The sequence below is a fragment of the Sarcophilus harrisii genome, chromosome 4 (genome assembly GCF_902635505.1).
Source record: "Sarcophilus harrisii chromosome 4, mSarHar1.11, whole genome shotgun sequence".
NCBI classification, from domain to species: domain Eukaryota; kingdom Metazoa; phylum Chordata; class Mammalia; order Dasyuromorphia; family Dasyuridae; genus Sarcophilus; species Sarcophilus harrisii.
The window spans coordinates 411,132,454-411,155,272 of NC_045429.1; the positions used below are offsets into that span (position 1 = coordinate 411,132,454).

Sequence of the window (22,819 nt, forward strand, 5' to 3'; positions counted from 1 at the left end):
AGAGAAAAAGAGAAATAAAAGAGGAGAAGGAAAGAAAGGGAAAGAAAGGAGGAAGAGAGGGAAGGAAAGAGAGAGGAAGAGAGGGTTTAAGGATAAGCAGGCTACTGAGACGTTTTAAATCTGCCCCTGCTAATGCTTTAATTTTGACCAAGTCACTTACTCTCCTCAGCTATAAATTATAATTATATTTATTATAAACATTAAAATAAATATAATTATAAATTATAAATAAAAGGTTCAACTAGAAAACCTCTGGAATCCTTGCCACTTTTACATATATGAAGCTTTGTAACAATAGTACCCTTCAGCTGTAGTTATATACTCAAGGGCAAAAGTATCATCTTGTCTTTTTCCACAATGCCTTACACAGAGTAGATGCTTAATAATTCTTTACTATATTTTTGTAACAATTTGTAAATATATCTATAATATTACATTTTTCCTTTCTTTTATTTGTTCTATTTTTATTCAATGTATTCAATTTTGTCAATGTATAATTTATTCAATGCATTTATTTATTCAATATAAAAGCTGGAATTAATTGATTTTATCCATTTTACTCTAAATTCCATTTCATTTGCCCAGTCAAAAGATATACAAATATTTTATTTTCTATTCAAACTTTAATATTTTATCCAAGAAAATTTGCCAGGTGAATGAATGGATGTGGATAACAACCTTAAAATACTGACAGCTAATGGAAATTAAATAGTTGTCACCTTAATAGTTCCAAAGTCTACCTAAGAGAAAATCTTAAATCTGGAATTGACAATACATCCAAGTTTACCTATTCAAAACCATATAATTATTTAAGATTCAAAGTTCACTTTGGTTTCAATGGTTGTACTCTTACTAAAAATGAAGCATCAGGTATTCAAAGTGAACTCATAAAACATGAGCTGCATATTGTTTAGAGCTATGGCCTAAGTGTTACTCCTAGCTGACTATTTTTTTCCCAAATTAAAGCACAAGATCACTCTCAAAACTTCTCACCTCTCCTCAGAGTGAGATGACTGATAATTTCTATCCTGGTTTTCATTCATCTGTGTTATCACACAACTACAACTGGGATGAATTCATTCATCAAATATATTTACCTGAGTAGGCCCTAGGAGAGAAAGTTTAGTTAAAAGAAAAGGATTCCTACCCTTATAGAGCTTAAAGATAGAAACTTTGGGTTCTTTGACAGAACATCATTCAATAAACATTTGCATAATGAATTATTAAACTGTAAGCCATAAATTCCCAACCAAAGAGGGAAAAGAATGTAAAGATAATTTAAAGTTCCAGCTTTTATCATTTACCCAGAAATGAAGGTGAACATGAAGAGAGAAATTAATCCAGAAGGTAAATTTGACAGTATATTAAAGCATCTCTTTAGAATTCATTTCCAAATTACCTCAAATCCTTTAGTTTCCAAATATAATAAAAATTGTCCCTGTATGTTAATGTTTTGGTCATGTATACTTATTGTGTATCTAAGTTATATTTTAATATATTTAACATCTACTGGTCATCCTGCCATTTAGGGGAGGGGGTGGGGGGGTAAGAGGTGAAAAATTGGAACAAGAGGTTTGGCAATTGTTAATGCTGTAAAGTTACCCATGTATATATCCTGTAAATAAAAGGCTATTAAATAAAAAAAAAAAATAAAAAAAAATTGTCCCTGTATGTAACAATTTGATTTCCATTAATTGTGTGAAGTTGGGCAAATAAATCTCGGTAGGCCCCATTTTCCTAAACTTTCCCCACTTTTCCTAAACTGAATTATCTCCAAGGGCCTTTCTGTAACCTATTCTAATTTTATGCTAAAGACTAGATTCAGATTTAGTTTCTTCCAAGTCAGAACCAAAGTTTATCCACTGATTCTTTTCCCTATGGGTATGATTTCATCAGTGTACACTATTGCTCAGTGAGAAAACTTTGACGGCCAATGCAGAGCAGCAACTGCTTAATTATTTTAGTCTTAAGAGTAGCTTAGGACCCTGAATTCAAATGACAAACAAGTGTCACGTTTTTGTGACAGTCACAAAACCAGTATATGTTAAAGGCAGAACCAACTCTTTAATTCAATACACCATGCTCCTAAAATTAGAACTGGTCTAACATTTTTCATTCATGTTTTCTTCTTTAAATATCAATACAGATTTCAGAGCCAAGGAAATAATTCTGAGATTCCTGGAAGTGAATTACAATCAACTCTTCTTTATCCACAATTATTCAGGTTAATTTTTCTTTTCACCCTATTTTATACTAAATGCAAAGGTCCCTCCCAATAACTTTTAGATATACATGGCTTTGCTCTATGGATAGTTAAGATTTGAAGAATGACCTAGTTCTACTCTTCATAATTTGATTAAATTCTAAAGGTAACAAGACTGGAATCATGAATTTTATCAGGAGTCAATTAGTATTTCACAGAAAGTTGACCAGATTATACTATCTCACTAGAGAGCCGTCTTGTGTTGTTGGTCACTTGGGAAAACAAGCCTTAAAGTAGTACATGGCTTATTGTTCTCCTTCATGATTATTTAGATTAATTGGGGGTATGGAGGAGAGATGACTGGGAGATCAGTGCTATCATCTTTCTAAGATCCATTAAAAAGAAGTTGTTTGATTGACAAGGATGTTCTGTGGCACTGAACCTTCTAGGCCACAGGGGGGAGTTTCACTAGCTGGAATTCACTCACAAACTCCAAGGGCTCCATGGATGAGCCTCCAAAGTTGTTCTAAGTGCCAGAAGACTCAAGAGACTTGAGAGAGAGCACCCTACCTTAAGAAAAGCACAGCACAGGTCACCTTTTCTTTTACCTCCCAATATAAGCAACTCATACTTACACACACATACACACATACACACGCACACACACACACACACACACACGCACACAGACACATGACAGTACAACAAATTAATTTTCAGTTTCTCTTTATTTCAGTCTTCCTTTATGTACATAAATTGTAAAAAACACACACACATCAACTACCATGGGAAAGTCTTCCCAGGAGTAGAGAGCGGAAATAAAAATTGCAATCAGGAAAGTTGAAAGTTAAAGAGAGCCATGGCCAAACTCTGCAGTCCTTCTTCCTTCAAATATCCTTGATAACCTCCTCAAGCTCCTCCTTTGTGAACATATGGAATTTCAGGCCGGGCTCCACAGTGGCCAGCTAGAAGAGAAAAAGGCAGGGCTTAGAGAGCTGGGCTAGTCACCCTGCCGGGCACAGGGCATAGCTCAGGGCACGTCCTGTCTTGATGGGGGAGGGGGTGCCCACTAGGAGTGCAGCTGTTCATTAGGGGCTAAAGGATCTGCTGTCCTAAGGATAACTTTTCCAGGCTGGACCAGAGCTCTGCAGGTCACTAAAATAGCTCTAGGTCTCTAAAATAAAGCTTTTGTTGACCAAATCTCTTCCTTTAAAATGGATTCACCACTTGCTGGTTAACTAGGAGATTGTAGAAGGAGAGTCTTGGACCCACAATAAGAAAAATACCCAAAAGCTAGCAGCATGAGGGAATGGTTGGTAGGTTTAAGAATGTTCACATATTTGCATACAGAACATCTACTGAAGATTATGAAAACCATGTGGCAATTTCACTAGTGTTAACATTTACATATTTAAAAAAAAAACACAAATAATAAAAAGATACTATTTAACCAATGAACAGGAAATCAGTGATAATGAACAATCCTGACCCTTCTGCCCATCAAGATATAAAGTGAGGAAGGCTGGATATTCTTCTAGCTAAGACCATAGAGTTTTCAGCATTTCTTCCTTAGTTTCAAAATGATTAATTTACACTTTGATAGCTAGGGACAAATGCTTTAGCATCATCTCAATGTTTAGCTGAAAGTTGTCCAACCTGCTACTACATTTGGTTTTTAAAGTCATTCCATTTAAATCATACCACACAACTTTTAAAATTTTAAATTAAATGGCTTCCCCACAAATATGCCCCTGTATTATTTGAAAAGTGAGCACTCCTGCTACTTATAAGTTTTATAATTGTTACAATGATGAACCAAAGGCATTCAGGTGACTGGCCTGAACTATGACTTACTACCTTTATGACTGTGGAATAGTCACTTCACTACTCTAGGTATTTGGTTCCTGCCCTGAAAAATGATAAAGTTGGGATTATATTCCAATTCCAAATCTATGCTCCAACTATATCCTCACTGAATTTGTCTCCATTTCATCTGCACTGAAAGTTTTGAGAAAGCTGGAATTGAATATCATGAAGAGTTGAAGATTTTGCTTTGTATTAAATTAAGAAAAGAAGTGTTCCCCTCACCCTCATCTTAGTCTCCACTACAGTCTCAAAAGCCATAGCCAGTGCCTGGATATAAGAAAAACACCAACATTTCTAAAGAATAGGAAAAAGGGATGGGACTTGCACTTAGCACTTCATCATTATAGAGAACTCCCAGCTAAGAATTTCCTTCTACTTATGCAGGTCAACTACTTCTCTGCAATTTAAGAGTCTTAGAAATTTGCTTATGGCAGCGATTCTCAAAGGTCTGCAGATTCCCTACATTCTTTCAAGGGGAGAACCAGAGATCAAAACTACTTTCATAATTGTCATAATGATCTAAGACATTTAAATTTAAATATGGTAGACAGAAATCGATATAAGCCACATAACAAAAGCTATTTGGGGCATTCTTAATAATTTTTATGAGTGGAAGTTTGAAAACTATTAGCCTAGAGCATTATGAGTTAGGTGACTTGTTCAGGGCCATAGTGTGTTTCATCAGTGAAACTGGCACCTAAGTTTTCCTGGTTTCAAAGCTAACTCTTTGATGTCACATCCTACCCCTCTCAATTGCAAAATATTTGTATATAAATTTTATTTAATATAAAAATTCCCATATAAGCTGTGAATTCTCTTCTCAAATAATTACAAAGTACTTTTACTCTCCCTAAAACTTCATTGTGTTTTCCCCACTTTATCTTTCCTGTCTCAATGAATGATATCACATAAGGAATAGCAGAAAAGAAAAGAGGAAGGCTGGGGAAAGAGAGATAATCAAGTCCACCAGAAACTTTTAATAATAGTTCACATAAGATGATCTGGAAACTATTGTACTAAACAGATAGGAAGAGGAACTGGTAAGCTGGATGAGACAGGAAAGTACCAGAGAAAGCTAAGTTAAAAAGTCGGCCTGCAAAATAAAGGCTGTCAAAAATATCGTAAAATTGCAAGTAATATTCCTGGCAAAGATACCATCCTTTAGGCAAACCATTCCTTTGGACTACAAATATACTACTACTGGTATCATCATCATCTTTTATTTCCTATCATATTATAGTTATTCAGGAATAGCCACATGGACAAGACTTGCAGAGAATGGGCACTCATAGATGGATTGCATTTTGCATTGCTGGAGGGAATGGATACCTAAATGAAATTAAATATCTACCCTAGTGCTGTGATATGCTTACTAGTCTACCCATCATCTCCCCATATTTGACTGTAAGCTCCACAAAAACAGGGATCATGTCTTATCTATCCTTTGTACCTTCTCCAGAGCTTAACACAATGTTCTGCTCATGTCAATGCTTCTGTTTGTTAAATTGAATATGAATTGGCAAAAACAGTTATTCTTTACTTTTGTATGCTAAAAATGTAACATTGATTATAAACAAGACATGAATGCAACAAATGTTGCATTGTCACATTTGTGTTCAATAATAAACTTTTTTCAAAGTATTTTCAAATCTCCCTCTTTGCTCAATACTCACAGAAATCAGACTTTTAGAATTGTAAGTGTCTCCACTACCACCTACTAGACGTGACTGGCAGTCCCCTCCATAACACACCTGATGTTCCAGGTATGACCTGGTAAAGACTGACAGAATGGGCTTAATCACTCTTCCACCCTTAACCACATCTAGTCTTCTTTTCTCCAAAATGACTAAAAATGCCTAGTTCTTTCAAACAATGTCCATGTCATGAACTTAAGGCTCTTCACCATTCTGGGTGCCCTCCTGTACTTTATCAATATCATTCTTAAACTGGGATGCCCAGAATCAAACACAAACTCCAGGCCGTGTCTGACAAGGACAAAGGGCACTGGGATTATCACAAATGATATGTTTCAAGTTTGCAAGCCACCAAAAGCCCCAGATACTTTTCCCATGCTGTTTCCATCTGACGTTAGTGGAAAAGATTTTTTTGGTACCCAAGGGCAAGGCCTCATATTTATCCCTGATGAATTTTGCCTTATAAGGGTCAGCCCAATATTTTAGCCTACCAAAATTCTTTTGGATATTGACTATTATCCATGATATCACTTCCCTGATGTCATGGTCTTTTTCTAGAATGAAGGACAAACATTTCCAGTATATTAGTTACCCTCCCCCCATTATGTTTATTTTTGTTATCTATAAATTTGATAAGCCACCAATCTATACTTTATCTAAGTCACTGATTTAAAAAAAAAAAAAAAAAAAGGCAGAAAACCCTAGAGAGTTCTTGTCTTGTTGATACCGAAACATTAATAACTATTTTGAGTGTGGCCATCCACTAGAGCCCTCCTCCTTCCAAACTAATATTAAATAATTAATGATCTTTCTTTGGCTACAAACATTCATTTTTCCTACAAATACAATGTAAAAATGTATCAAGAACCTTTGCTAAAATCTAGCTATATACAGTGTTCCCCTAACCTATCAGGCTGTTACCTAAAATGATCCGTGCTTGATGACACTGTATGGACTTCAGGTCACTACCCATACCCCTCTAATAAGACATTCTTTAATCTACCAGGAATCAAAATCAAGCTCACCAGCTTACCATTGGTGGACTTCATTCTCTTTCCTTTTTTGAAAACAGGAACATTTATTTTTCTCCCATCTTATCCACAGTCTTCTAAAGATGACTGACTGACTGAGCAATCACGTCTGCCAGTTCTTTCAGTATCTTGGGATGTAGTTCATCTGGGCCTGGTAATCTGATTCAAGGAAACTAGATATGCTATATCTCTCTACTTATCTTAGTTATCAACTTGCTACTAAATCATTTTTATTATCTTTTTAATCCAAAGATCACTTTCCTTTAAGAGGCAATCATTATGAAGAGATGAAGTTTCTCTTGCCTTCTCTTCATGCTGTTGTTATGTATGTGCCCAAAGCAGTCCCATCCCTTGTTTGAAACTCTTTGCCCTCAATGGAGCTAAAAATCCCAAAACCAACCAACATTTCTCACACTAATCTCTCTCATCAGTATCAGTTTATTCCAAACTTTAGCATTCCTAATATCACAGGTTAAAGCTTTGTTTTTGCATTTCTTCTTTGTTACTGTCTTTGCTTCTATTTTTTATACAGGTATTTTTTAATAAACTTTCAGATGGCCAATAAATTCTGTCTTTCTCTTTTCTGAGGCCATCCTATGATCCTGTGATCTTTCCTGAAGCATTTACTGGTGAGAATCAGAACCAGAAGAGAAACTGCCAGTGTTAGTTCCTCTAGTCTCTGGAAGGCAAGATTTTCTTTTGTTATTATTGAACCATTTTAGTCGTATCTGACTCTCTGTGAGCCCATTTGGAGTTTGCTTGGCAAGGGTTAGGGTGTGTTGCCATTTCTTTCTCTAACTCATTTTATACATAAAGGAAACAGAGGTGAAAAGGATTAAAAGAACTGACCAGGCTCACAGAGTTAGTCCGTGCCTGAGACCAGATTTGAACTTGGATCCTCCAGGTTCCAGGGCCAGTACTCACCTAAGCCACGTACTTTACTAAGAAGGATGAAATGTTCTGCTTTTTGAACAGTGACAGGATTTATACAGAAATGTGGATCACCTCAGAGCCCCTTGCTGCTAGAACACATTTGGGGGGTGGGTTCATGATCTATTCCCAGAATTCCTCATCTGTTTCTTTTTTTTTCCAAGTGGTCTGAAGGAGATGCCAATGACAATATTCTTTCTTTTTTGGTTGTTGGTCTTCACCTGAATGTTTCCTATTGATTCCTCCGAGCTCAACAAAGGTCTGGCACACAGCAGGCATCTGATAAATGATTGTCTTCCTCACCCACATTCACCCCTCTGATTTAACCTGTGCTGTTTTGTTTTTTAAATAAAGTACACTGTCCAAGAGTCAGATTTCAGTCATGGGACTTTTCCCATCACATCCTGTACCCTGGAAATCAAATTTACCTCCTTGCATTACATTACAAGGTACCTTTATTTGTTACACATGGTTTGTGCCTGGCTCTTTTCTTAGATCTTATCTGCAAAGTTGGGATCATTCTTCATACACTGTAACTATTTTCTATCTAGCTTGTCAGGGATGTAGGAGCTCCTTGTGGCTGGACACTTCCCCTCCCCTTCAACTTAAACACTCTTTGATTGAAAGACTTTAGACGAATACATTCTTATAAGGTTTTAGTAGATAGTAGATATTCCTGATTAAGAAGTCATCATTTCCATATTTGAAGCTTTGTTAAATTAGGCATGTTAAATGAGTAGAATGTAGAGGTAAAAAGCAGGGTCTGCCCACACCATTCCTCAAGTCATTAATATGGGCCTATAGAGATATAATACAGGAAGAAAAAGAAATGCACCCCCAAGGTACCTCTATGTTAGTTGCATTCAGCTTTTCTTCCATCACCTGCTTGAGAATTATGAGCGATGACTTGATTGCTTCTTTTAGGGTCATAGCCTTGAGGGAAAAAGGGGAAGGATGAAGAGTTTGGATAAGGTAATACATAGAAAGCAAATCACGCTCCCTTTAGAAAGGTTGTCTTAATACTGTAATTTGGCCCACCTGCTGTGGAAGTTGCATGTGTACTGCAACAAAGTTAAAGCAGAAGAAAGGTCCTACGTATACACCAATAAACGTGGCAACAACAACATGATAAAAAAAACAGAAAGTGGGTGCCCATCAATGGGAAAATGGATAAATAGTAGTTTTTGAATGTAATAGGATAACAGTGTATCATATAAATGACAAAATATATGGAATTCATAACATTTATTTGAACTGATACATGTAAGACTAAAAGAACACAGCCACCACTTTAGTTTAAAGGCAAACACCACTAAAAGACAAAAAAATTTAGACCAATGCGGTCATGATCCTGGAGGATAGAAAAACATATCTCTCTCCTCTCGGGAGAGGGTATTAGACTAACATAAATGTTAGCCCACTTTTGTTTAGCTTTTATGTCTTTTCACAAAAAAGGATTCTATTATGGACAAGGGATGGAAATTTGGAAGTGACAATGATAAAAAAAAAACCTCCAATGAATCAAGAGGAATATTTGTTTTAAAAGTTCATTCTATCTTTAAGAAAAGCAACAACAAAAATCAACTATCCATACTTTTAAGTATTAACAAATTCTAAATCTCAAGAGGATGATTGGAGAATTGTATTAAAGAATATTTGAATATATAGAGATTCACAAAATGGGGTTCCTTATCTTAAGAGAAATTTTTGGAAAAGTACTTTTTCTTTAGTTACTTATTCCAACAGACTTAGATTAGAAAATGCCATCTGCATTCAGAGAGAGAATTATGGGGACTGAATGTGGATTGAAGCATATTATTTTCACTTTTTTTTTTTTTTTTTGGTTTGCTTTTTTTTCTTGTGGTTTTCCCCCTTTGTTCTGATTTTCCTTTCATATGACTAATATGGAAATGTTTAAAATATCTGTACATGTAAAACCTATATCAGATTGCTTGATGTCTTGGGGAGGGGAGAAACAAGAAAAGGAGAAAAATATTTGGAATTCAAGATCTTACAAAAACAAATGTTGGAAATGATCTTTATATGTAATTGGAACAACAATTTAATACTGCAACTAAAAAAAAAAAAAGGTTATGTACTCTTGGTGAACTTCAATGGAAGTTATGTCTATTAGGTCAAAGAAGGAGGCTCATGATCAGAACACAAAGTGTTTTCTCTACTTTGCTGTGATCTATCTCTGAAACCTAAATTTGTCCAACCATAAAATAAAGTCTACTTGACACTCAAGTAATTCAGGGATATTACTGGGGATTATGTGAGATGATCGCTGCCCTTATCCTTCTGACTATTAAAGAGGAGAAAAAAGAAGCACGGACATTAAGTGTTTCTTTCCTTTAGTTTAAGGCTTTTAATTTAGTTAGTTTTTTTTAGCTTTGAGACTGAGAGATCTCAAATAATCCTATAACTCTTGAGTGTTTCAATTGAATAACCAAATGTTTTAAGAGGCAGCCACAGCCTACACAGAAAACACTTTGACTGAATCTGAATACCTTGTGATAAACTTCCTGTAAGGAACTCTGGGCACCTTCTGAAGCAGAGCCAATTGCTCGAGCATCACACTGTACAAAGGTTCCTGAAGGGTCCATATGAAACCTACCAGTTGTAAAAAGATGAGAATTAAAATATATCATCTGGATAAGCATTTGATATCACACAACTCTATGGGATTCAAGCACAATTTCTTAAGTACCCAGTCACGTAATAAAGAGAAACAAAGTCCAAATGACACAGTTGGACACAGATACAGTTAAGAGAACAAAGCTAGTTAGAGTGCTTAAGAAAACAGACACAGCAGCTGGGATTTAGAAGAGAGAAATCTTCATTTATGTATAACATTTGAGGATGCTCAGAAAAGAATATCTAATCATAGGATGAAGAAAAAAGGATCTTAGAGATGGTCTAATCCAATACTCTTATTTTTCACATGAAAATATTGGGCCATATGAAATGATTTACCCTAAAGTCATAGAACCATTGCAAATGCAGTCATTAAAAAAAAGTTCTGAAGTTTGTATCTTCAAGAAATAAAGAAATAACGAGAGGGACTATCCCTCTGATTTAATCTGTAGAGGGAAGTCTTTCTACCAATTCAGTTTAGTACCTTCTCTGCCACTTAGAATAGTCTTATGGAGTTGTTTGGAACTGAGGAGTGAAATATGCAGTCTATTACACTCCCAAGTGCAGAACCAGATTAAAAATGTAATAAAACATAGATTATACTAATATGTGGTTTTCTAAATCAATATGGCCTATAGGATCCTTATGTAGGGTATGACTCCAAGCACTGAGAAGGGATATGACTTGATTGGAATTATAGTATGAGGTGGAGGTGGGATTTGCTTCTAACTAGTCCTGGTTTCTAGTTCTCTTATGAAAACCTTCCTGCAAGGAGCTCTAGATATCTTCTGAGGGAGAGCCAATTGCCTAAGCATCATACTGTGCAAATGTTCCAAAGGATCCATGTGAAACCCACTGGACACAAAACTCTCTTCTTTGAGAGCAAGAATCTGGCTCTCTAAGCATTGCACCATTATGCCTAGAAACACAAAACTACAACCAAATTGAAATATTATCTATTTTCAAACAGAATTTGTCCCAGTAAGTGCGCTGTACAAAAGCCTTCTCAATTCTCTCTCTTTTTAATGTGTGTCTATACATATATACTGGTGTGTGTGTGTGTGTGTGTGTGTGTATGTATGTATGTAAAAAGGAATGGGGGAGACAGAGAAAGGGAGATATAAACCAGGCCAAACCTTTCTGAGAGCCACAGAGATTATTAACTAATGAAAGAGAAAAAAAAAACAAAACTATAAATGTTTTCCTACATTTAAAATGATCCCACTGCAGAGACTTTCTTCCTGGACAATAATCTAATTAATTCCTAACTTTCTCACTGACTTCTTAATGGAGTGAGGTTTTTCTTATAACTAATTTTAAGTCCTGAGAAAAAAGACATGGCAATTAACAACAATTTCTTCTGTTCTGAGAAGACCTCTACCAACAATTACAGAACAATTTCTATAGAGGCTTAAAGAATATCTTCTCCTAGTGACTGAAAGCTACTGCTATTTTGCCAAAGAGAAAGAATCCCTTAAAAGTGGGCAAACAAAAAACAAAAAAAACCTACTTACAGCTGTGGTCCTTTTTCATCAACTCCTCCAAATAACAATGCCACTCCAAATGGACGAGACTAGAAAGAAAAAGCAGGAGATATGACAGAAGTAAGAAATTGTTGATTGTTAACAGAGTCCTAAGTCACATGAGGCAGTAAGAAAACTCAACACTAACAATATACTTACCATAGCACCAGGATCTGCATCCTCTTCCCCAAACTGCAAAGCCAGGTTGGAAACAGCCTGGGTCACGCTCTCCACTGTCATTGTCTCATTGTAGGTGAACCAGTGGTTCTAAGGGAATGGCAAAATATAGCACAACCTTTGTTTTAACCATACTGCTGTACAGCTACAGTTGTAAACAGAAGGCTTAAATACCTTTGGCTGATGGAACCAGAAGCAGAAAGCTCAATATATATGACCTCAGGTTCTTGGGACTTAGTGAAAATGAAGAAAATTATTCTGGAAATAACCCTTCAATACAAAGTGTCCCAAAAATTTTAGTATAGTTTAAGAAGCTATCTCAAAGCTCCAAGCAATAAGTGATGGTTAACCCCAATCCAGATACAAAGGGCTAGTCTCAGAAAACTAAACATGCATCTTTTTAGAGAATAAATGCAAGAACTTGCCTCAAGGTCCTCATATAACCCTTCTTTTTGTATTAAAATCAAAATTTATCTTTAATTACAAAGGTATCAGAAGCAACCTTATAAATAAGTTCAAAGAATTTTTGAGTTCATGACTTTTTTTCTTACTAGCCTATCCTTCAGATAACAACAACAATGGCAACTGACCCATATCACTTTAAGATCTATAAAGCATTTTACATAATTATTTCATTTGATTCAAGCAGGCACTAAGAGTAAAAGCACAACCAAAAAAAAATGCCATTAAAATCAGTATTTCCGGATCAGACACTCAACACAATCATTATTCACCATAAGCAAAGGGTTATTTGTAAGGGCGAACAAAAAAATGGGCATCCTTTCATCTAGGTTTGACTAGCTAGGCTCTGAGCCTCAGGTAAGTGAAAATTGTGGGTTCAGCCCCCCAAAATTCCCATTCAGTATTTGACACTGACACAAGTACAATGCAGTCTGGGGTGGCTATGTCACCATTAAGGAAAGTATGTTGACTATATGCTAAAGAGAAGAGATGTCTAGAAGCATTCATTACCTGTGTTTCCACTCTGGCTTTATCAATCAAAGTCTTTGCATCAGCAATTAACCCACTCATGGCACAACCTGCAATGCAGAAGCAACAGTGACCCTCTGGTAAATCTCTCCAGTTTCCCTTTTGGATGCTTCATAATATCTCACTTATTAATGAAATGTAATTTCTGGAGTGGAACAATGGCAACTGTTCAATGACCCTCAGGATGTACTACCCAACAGAGGGAATAAGCGATCCACTGTATATCCAAGTGAAATCATGTTTCAAAAAATGGAGGGAAAAATCCACAGCAGAAATAGAACTGGAAGCCCAGCTGCCAACAGTTAATAGTTGTCATTTATACAACACACTGAAAATAAATAGATAATATTTATATTATCTATCTTAAAGGATTACTAAGTGGCTCAACTGCTTTAAGGACTTGCAAAAAGCTTTGCAGACATTTCATTCAAGTCTTCCAACATCTCCCTAATTACTATTTAGCCCCAATTTACAAATAAAAAAACTGAGGCTCAGGAAAATTAAAATGACTTGCCTATAGTCATACCCCTATTACATGTCAGTGGCTAGATTTAGACCCAAGTCTTCCTGACTCTCAAGTCCAGCAGATCACCTACCCTCTATGCCATTATGCCAGAGCACTGACCAAAAATGACAGGAAAGAGTTTCCATATACAACAACACTCCTGAGCAATTTCTTCAGCTCTTTTACTCTGAGGATGTCAATACACTTACAAGGAGTTAATTACCATTTCTCTCCAAACACCCATTGTCAAACAATCCTGCCCATAGCTACCACAAAGGCCCTATACACGTCCCAGTCCCAAATTCAGACCAGGGGTTTATATTAGAAACGAACAGTTCCCAAATGATGAGACTAAAAGGAGACCACAGGCAAAGGTGACCACTAGCCACCTCCATAGAATAGGTGACCACACAAAAAGGGCACACAATTTTTAGCTCAGAACTGGGATGACCTTGAATGGTCCTATTCTCTTGGGGACTCAGTTTTCCTCTCCATAAATACCACTTAATATCAAGCTCTCAAGGGGAGGTTTTTCAAGTGAAAATCCAATTCTGTGGCTTGAAAACCACCCAGGCAAGGCAACCAACTATTCTACCTGAGAGACATTAGTCCAACAAATAGAAAGGTCACCACAAAATTGCCTTTGGATAATGAATTCAAATGCCATGCTATAAATAAGTACAACTGTTCACCCCGCAATACCACATGGATGCCAACAGCTACAGAAAAGGGGCTGTAATAACAGGGACAAGGTAAAATAAGAGAAACCACCAGAAAAGGGAGGAAAGCCACATTCAGTGGAAGGACCTGTTCTACTCATACTCCTCTTAACCTTTGTCACTTAGAAGATCTGTTGTTAGAGCCCTCATTTTTCCTAGGGGACAACCGTGGCCTGCTATATCTGATCATCTCCATTTAGAGCAGGTGGCCCCCTTCCAGGGCTAACATTATGCACCAATGAAGACACAGCCACCGTAGAGAGCTGGCCTATGACCAATCCTTTACACATTTCAACAACTCTCTGGTCTGCCAAGTCTAAATTTGTGGGGGAAGGGCACTTTGGGGAGTAAGTTAAATACAAATGAGTGCTGCAGCTGCTGCTTCCTGCTCCTGCAGTTATGCCCCATTGGCCTGATGCCTGGAAAACCAACTATCACAAGCCAGTACCTTCTGAGAGGAGAGTTTCTATACTACTAGGGTCTACCCTAATGAACTCCCATTTCACAAATTTGCCTTGGAGCATCTTGGAAGACTAAGCCCAGCCAGATCTCACATGCCTTACCTATATGAGCATCGATCTCTACAATTTTCTCAATGCTGCTGGGCTCCATGAGTGGGGAGGTGATTCTCTTCTCCACAGCGAGGCACACGCCCTCTGACGTCTGGATCCCAATAGCTGTGGAGCCAAGCTAAGGACAGAGAAAGTCTCATTATAGACTGCAATAAACAGGAAAACAGGGTAATATATCTGCTGGCACAAAGCAACATACAGGGTTTGCTAAGACTGACACTTCAATCAAGTACACTTCTGCATCAAGAAGAACCAGAGCTCCCGAGAAAGGTCTATATTGGTGTGAGTCATACTTGCTATACAGTCTCACGAAAAGAGAACTTTAGAATCAAAAGTCTGAGCTCTGGCCCGGCCATGTACAAGATCCAGGTCTTGGGCAAGAAATGACCTTTGTAAATCAAGTAGATGCATAAAATGAAAAGAATACTACTAAATTTGTACTGAGTTAATCTCATCTCTAAAATGGGAAGAATACCAAAACCATTCATTTTACAGGGCTGCTGTAAGAATCCAACAAGTGATGCATGAAAGCTCTTTGTAAACTCTGAAAGGTATTTTATTATTGGCTACTATTATAGTTATTTTAATATGTCTAAGATGTAGAAAGTCATCAAAAAAGAGATCAACTTTAAGGCTAATAATTAAGGGGAAATTCTAAGTTAAAAAATAAAATGGAAGATTCCAGCCTTAGATTTAGAAACAGGGATTAAACAACCCAAATGAGAAAGCTCAGACAAACTCTGCATTGTTTCCTTAAGACAGTCTTTTTCCCTCTGCTATTGCTATTCTGATCCAATAATATTAACCAGGTTTGTGGGCATAGCAACACAATTCTTTTTGCTTAAAAACTGGATTTTTAAACCTGATAAAAACAACAAAACATAGTAACTTGAAGGGCATGAATTTTCTCTTCTAAATTTTCAGACTTCTTCTTCTTCCCATTCTAACTGCCACTCCTAGTTCAGATCCTTGCCATCTCTTGAATGGATTGCTATAATAGCCTATTTCCCTTCCAGTTTTTCTTCACTTTAATTAATCTTGCATATTGATGTTCTACTCATCCTCCTAAAATACTGTTTTCATTATATTCTTTCTTACCTGAAACACCAACAATGACTCTCGAAACACCAACAATGACTCTCAGTTCCCTCCGGTATCATGCCCAAGCTTTCCCTCTTTCTCAATATAAAAGCTCAACTCCAATCTAAGCCATTTCCTCAGTGTCTTGAACATACCAATGATTTTCCCAAAAATTGCTTCCCTTGTGGGGAAATTCTACTGCTTAATCCAAATCGTGCTCATACTTCAAAGGCCAGTTCAAGTCTAATCTTCTTAATTAAGGCTTTCCTAACTTTACTATCCCTCTTCTCAACATCAAGTGCACTTAAAAATCTTCATCATAAGTTTATTATCCAAATGGCTTAGCAACCTGTCTGGCAGATAGTAGATGCTTAATAAATACTAACACCCTCCCTCCCCATCCCCTTTCCCTGCTCCTTTCACTGTTTAATGTATATTAATTATCCCAAATTTTTAAGGTTATCCCAAAATTATCCCAAAGTTTTAAGGTTATAGGTATCTCGTGTTCCTTTTATTTCCCCCATCCCACTGAAAGCACTTAGCACAATGCTGGGATTATAAATCCTCACAAATATTGGCTACTGAACTTCTCTCAAAATCAATCTATAGGACTGGCTTTTTGTTCTCCAAATACCAAAAATCTAAATAGCATTCCTTCACTAGTGTTTCTTTTCAACAAAATGTCACAATTCTTAGGTAGCTCCAAAAATAGATACAAAATACTTGCTTTGTACAAAATATCCTGTCCAAGTTCAAGAACATTTTTATCTTCATCCTGACATTTCTCTCTAGGGAAAGCTGTATTTTTCCTCACCCTAGTGACTAATCTTCAGGTATCAAACTAATAGAACAATGCCAAAAATATTAATATCTTTTATCTACCCTAATCCCATATCTAAATATTACAAAGAACATGTTTATGTAATTATGAAGTTACTCCCATCTGATGCTAAAAAACAAAGAGTAGAAAAGGTTACAAATTTTTTCCACAAATTGTTGCCCAAAGCACTTATAAAAGACACTAAATTCTGAGAAAGTGTTGTGGGAAACAGACATAAAGATTTATATAAAGAGGAGCTGCTGTTATCATTCTCCAGTAAATCCCAAATGCTCTTCCTTCCAAATAAGGAGTTTTGAGTCATGAAGCTGAACTTTTGAAAAGATCTTGGGCAAAGAACAATTTCAAAGTATTTTGCAATATAATTACCAAGAGATGTTTTGAATAGGTTGATTGTTACCATACCTTGATGGCTTCAATGGCATATTCCACCTGGAATAATCTTCCCTCAGGAGAAAAAGTATTCACACCCCTGTAGTGAAAAATAAGTCATTAAATAAATTAGTAAGTGTCACCAGCAATGAAGCTGAGTTTTTCTATACCACTTGCTCAATTAGGGTAGTATTACTTTCTTTTCCGTATTACTAGACAGCAAATTCACTACCTGTTAAATAACACTCTCAAAAGAATGGGACCTATGAGCAGAGAAGACTCTTTCCAGACTGAACCAATGATTTCTACTGCTTAATCTTAACTGGAATAAGAATTCTTTGGGTTGTTCTATGCTCTCATGTTTCTCTAGGGCCCAGTGGTTCTCAAAGTATGGTCTAGAGAATCCTGGGGATCTCTGAAATCCTTTTAGAGGATCTACAAATTCAAAAATAGTTTTCATTTCCAATATGGTAAATGTCTATAAATATAATCCAGATAAACAAAAACGCTTTGGAGAGATCCTCAATAATTTTTAATAGGATAAAGATACTGAAAACAAAAGTTTGAGAACCACTGCTCTAGGCAGTATCCCAAGATTATGACCTTATTCTTGCCCTTCTAAGCTATAATTACTCCTTATAGATATATGTTGTTGCTTTTTAGTTATTCCTTTTACCTATTTGCCTCAATCATATTATCTGTTTTAGATTATATGTCTCTAGAAAAGGCCTGAATAATCCCCTTCACTGAAGCCCAAAGAAATGATAACTTACCTAAAGGGTCACAGAGATAGTAAACAGCATAATTCAGACTTAAATCTAGATCTTCTAAGTCTAAATCTAGTATTCTTGTAAGAGTTCATAATTAGAAAGTGCTTTTCTCACAACAGCCCTGTGGAAGTAAAGTACAAGTACTTTTCTCCTCATTTTACAGATGACGTGCTGAAGGAGTTAGAGAAATAGCCTAAAAATCCTAAAAATCAGCATTCCTGACTCTAAAAGTGCCCTATTTTACCATACTACACAAAAATCTTTCCTAAATTTATTCAGTACTAATCCCTCTACCACAGTAGATTCCTACAGCCAATATCCCAGTTTAGGTCCTTACTTTTTGTTTCCATTTCACCTGTATTTTGACAATCTTCTAAATCATCTTCCTGATTTCAGTCTCTTTCTATCCCAATCCATCACACCAGAGATTAACTGTCCTAAAGCACAATTGTCATCATGTCATTCTCCTGATCAAAAACTTTCAGTGGTTCCCCATCGCTTACCAAACAAAATCTGAACTACTTAACTTGGTTTTGAAAGCATTCCATGAGTGGACCTCAAAAGTACCTTATTAACCTTTATCAAACATTACCCTCTTAATCTAACCTATATTCTTACTATCTTGTTCCCTAAACAAAGCCTTTCCCATTTCCACCTAGCCAAATCACGTACATCCTTAAAAGCCTAAATCAAATGCTACATTTTTTACAAAACTTTCTCTCAGCCAAATGGTTTCTTTCCCTTTGAATTGTAGGGGCACCTTGTTCTTACTACCCTTATAGTTAGATTGTTTTACCATTGCATTCTCCTCAATGTACATAACATTTAGCAAACCAAAAGATTCTATCATTTGCAAATAGGAGTTTAATAAAGGTCAGTGCAGATGACGACTTTCTAAAATGTGCTCATCTAACTCTCTTATGTTGTAACACAGAGACAGTCATTCTCAATGCCCTAGGGAAAAAAGATGTAAGCCTGGACTTGCATGTGAAATTTCACATTTATGTATTTACACATATCTTCCACTGAATAAGAAAGGGGGGGACTGAGGGGCAGGAAATATACTTTATATCAAACTTGGTTCTCAACTTTACTGTCGTTCAGACTTGTAGAAGGAAAATATCCAACTCTACAGTCAAAAAGCTTCAAAAGCAGAATGGACCTTGGGATGCCAAAACGAAACTGATAAAATCAGAAACTGAAAGAAAAACCGTCCGTGGCATAAATGTTACATTTCTGGCGTCCTCCTGGGGCCCAGCAAAGGAAATTCTAAAAATGCGGGTTGTGAAGCTGCAAGACTTAATATCTATAATCTGGCCTAACTTTTCCTATAGAAAATAAAAATGGCTTTTAAAAATGATATCCACTCCTATACTACGACATATTCAACATGTATAGGACTGCTTGCCATCTAGGGGAGGGGGAGGAAAGTGGGAGGGAAAAATCGGAACAGAAGTGAGTGCAAGGGATAACGTTGTAAAAAATAATCCTGGCACGGGTTCTGTCAGTAAAAAGTTATTATAATAATAATAAAAAAATGATATCCACTCATAGAGATTGCAAAGGGAAGCACCAGTGTAATAAAAACCATGGAAATAAACTGCTTCTCCGAGGAAAGCAATCGGCTAAGAGGCTGTGCTGGGAACCTGCAAAGACTACAGCTCCCACAGTGCACTTGGGCAGCTTGAGGGGCTCATTTAGCCCTACGAGGAAAGAAAAGCGCCACAGAAGGGGGAATTGGGGGCTCCCACCGCACTCCACAGGGTTCTCATTCATTTTCACTTCGACTTCCACGGCCCGACCCGCCGGGCCGGGAGCGCTCGAGAGGACTTCCTGTTGCCCTCCTCCGGAGCACAGGCTAAAGTTCGGGCCCTCTGCCCCCTTGCCAGAGCCCAAGCCGGGTCTTTTCGCTTCCGCCCCGCTTACGATGACTCAGCAGAGACCGGAAGCATGAAGTAGGGACCGAGCCCCGCGTCCGAGGTCGGCGGCCTGTAAGTCTCCGAGCCCGCGCCGAGCCGGCTCCTGGGAGAGCCTCATGACAAGGCAGAAGCGAGGCCAGGCTCGTGGCCTGCCTTTCCGCGGGTCTCTCTCTCCACCCGTCTGCCCCCTGGGACTCCTCCGCCCGCACGAACCTGTCATACTCGGACCGGGTGAGGAACATGGCGAGGAGCAGGAATCAGCGGCCACAGAGACACTCTTCAGGCCCAACGTGCCTCCACCGGCCCCGGACGTACAGAAAAATCCCCTACGGAGCGCCCTGGGCCCAAACAGCGCAGGCGCCTGCGACCCCTACATCCCGCCCTCTGATTCCGGCCTCTCATTGGCTGAACGGGGTTCTTCTCGAGGAGATTGGGTCCCAGTCTTCCCGGCATGGCTCCGATTGGCTCAGGGCGCCCAGGCGAGGGGCGGGCCAAGCCCCGTTTTTCCGCTTGGAAAAGCGGATGGTTGCTAGGGGCACCCGGGCCTGGGAAGAATGGGAAGGGTTCCTGCCCTGTGGAGAAGGCCAAGATGGATCCTCATCCTCCGGTCTTAGGAAGAAGCGACGTGCCACGCCCCTGCCGGCCCCGTGGTTTTCCTGCGGCTCCCTTACCTGGGGAGCCCCCGACTTCCTTCTGCGGCTCCGGGAGCACCTCCTCAGGCCCTGGAACGTAGAACGAGGCCTGGACGGCGAACCCCGGGATAGGCTCCCCGAGCCGCGGTCCTTGGTCCTCCCGGCTACGAGGCTCGGGGAGGAACGACGATAAAGGGCACCGGGCTGGCTCTGGGCCGTTACGGACTCGGACGCCCGGCTCTGCAGCTCAAGTCTGGCGAGTCCCGTTACTCCCAGCCTGACTCATGGCGCATGCGCTGGGGCCCCGTGGGTGCCGGAGCCCAAACAAAGCTTGGGCTGCCGCGGCTCGTTTTACAGATGGGGAAACTGAGATAGGGAGAAGAAGTGATTTGGTCAAGGTTTCCCCGCCCCAATACGTGGCAGAGCTTAAACTCAAATCCAAGTGGTGGGTCGGTAAATCCTGATCTTTTCCCCACTATATCAGGATAAAACCAATTCTGACAACCTGCCTTCCTCGGCTTCTTTCCGATTTCAGATTGAAATTAGGTGCTATGAGTACATTATAAAGATACTTTATTTCATATATGTATATGTGCACACACACACACACATATATATATAACATATATGCACGTTTTAAAGATGCCAATATAGCTATGTGCTTAATAAGTGCTTCTTGTTCCATTTACCCCATCTGAAAAAAAAAAGGGGGGACAATAGCATCACAATCCCCTAGGAATATTGTAAAAATATTCAAATTACCGGATAGGAAGGTTGTTTTAATTTAATAGATGAGGTTTAGACCATTGCACCAACATCTTGAGTGGATATCCCTTCTCGGGCGTCCTACACTCCAGCAGCTTGATTAATAATAATTATTATAAGTAATTTCTTTTCTGTGACCCCTGTTTTAATCTACCACTGTCATATTCAACCCTCCTAAATCTATTCTCACAATGACCTCCAGTCCTGCCACCCATTCTTGCTCTCCTAGTCTATCACTCCTGCTTTAATCTCCCTTCTCTCTATAATCTTGATGCTCTGGCAGACCAGTTTGATCACACACCATCAGTTATCCCTGAATCTCTTGTTTTATCAGTAGTCAAGCCTTGCCAAAGTCCGAACTTTGGTTACCCCCAGCATCCACCTCCTCTGGTTCTATTCATGTGTTTCTGAACCCTTCTGGGAAACCAGTAATAAGTTCATGTGATCTAATCTTGATAAGCCCCACAGTCATGTGTAGCATCTTTTTGTTCTTTCATGATTAGCTCTATTGAGCCTTTGAGATATTATTCCAAAATTTCTCTCCCTTCAGACTTTCTAAGCCACCCTTCCCCTTATATCTTAGGGAATTTTGCCTCATATTTTACTGAGAAGATAAAAACCAGCCATTTGGAGTTGTCTATTCATCATATGCACTTTATTGTAGCCCATCCCATCCTGATTCTCCCCTTCTTTACTCAAGTCTTTGGTTAAGAACTGGATTTTTCTAATCCCCACAGGTTCTCTTGATCAAATTTCCTTCAGTAGCTTCAATAATTGCCTTTTTCTGCCCCCCCCCATCTTCAAACATTCCTTTATCTACTGGATCCTTTCCTGGTGCTAACAAATATACCCAGATCTTCCCTATCTTTAAAAACTTCACTTTTCATTTTACTTCACTTTACTCTGACATTCCCTCAAACGATTATCCTATTTCTCCAACTTTTACAACCAAACTTGTGGAAGGTTGTGTATACCCTTTGCCTCCAATGACTCACCTCCCATTCACTTCTTAGTAAGCTTGCAATCTATTTTCTAACCATAACATTCAAGTAACATTCAACTTCTTCAGGGTTACCAACAGTCTCTAAACTACTAAATTCATTGGTCTTTTCTCAGGCCACATTCTTCTTGATAGTTGGCTATCTCTAGTTGTCTCCTTACTCGACTTTTGTAGAAGTATTATATCTTGGTTTCCTGCCTATTGTATTGCTCCTCAATCTCTGTTACTGGATCACCATCATACTTCTCCCTATTATGTATAGATATCTCCCGAAAGTTGTGACTTAGATTATAATATCTGTACCTACCTTGGTGATCCCAAGGATTGAGTTATTATCATAGTGCACAGTACATACATAGTAACAGCTAGTCTTCCTAGCTTTAATCTCCCTTGACCTCTAGACCTGAATTATCAAATGCTTCATAGGCATCTCCTCTTGAATGTCAATTCCCAAACTCATATTCAAAAAAGAACCCATTTTTTGTAGCACTCATCCCTCTTCCAAATTTCCCTTTTTCTATTGAAGGGATCATCATTCTTCCAACTGTCTAGTTTCACAACATTGGAATCACTCTTCACTTTTCTTTCACCCAATC

General features: G+C 38.2%; 1 protein-coding gene across 1 annotated transcript; it reads right to left on the reverse strand.

Moving 5' to 3' along the window:
* Positions 1-2,912: 2,912 nt before the first annotated feature.
* On the reverse strand, positions 2,913-20,456 carry PSMA5 (proteasome 20S subunit alpha 5). The gene is made up of 9 exons (XM_003769720.4): positions 20,040-20,456; positions 17,171-17,237; positions 14,839-14,965; positions 13,034-13,101; positions 12,044-12,151; positions 11,876-11,934; positions 10,235-10,337; positions 8,571-8,657; positions 2,913-3,168 (listed from the first exon to the last, which is right to left on the reverse strand). The coding sequence occupies exons 1-9, from the start codon at positions 20,066-20,068 to the stop codon at positions 3,091-3,093; spliced, it is 726 nt and encodes a 241-aa protein (XP_003769768.1). The 5' UTR covers positions 20,069-20,456; the 3' UTR covers positions 2,913-3,090.
* Positions 20,457-22,819: the final 2,363 nt, after the last annotated feature.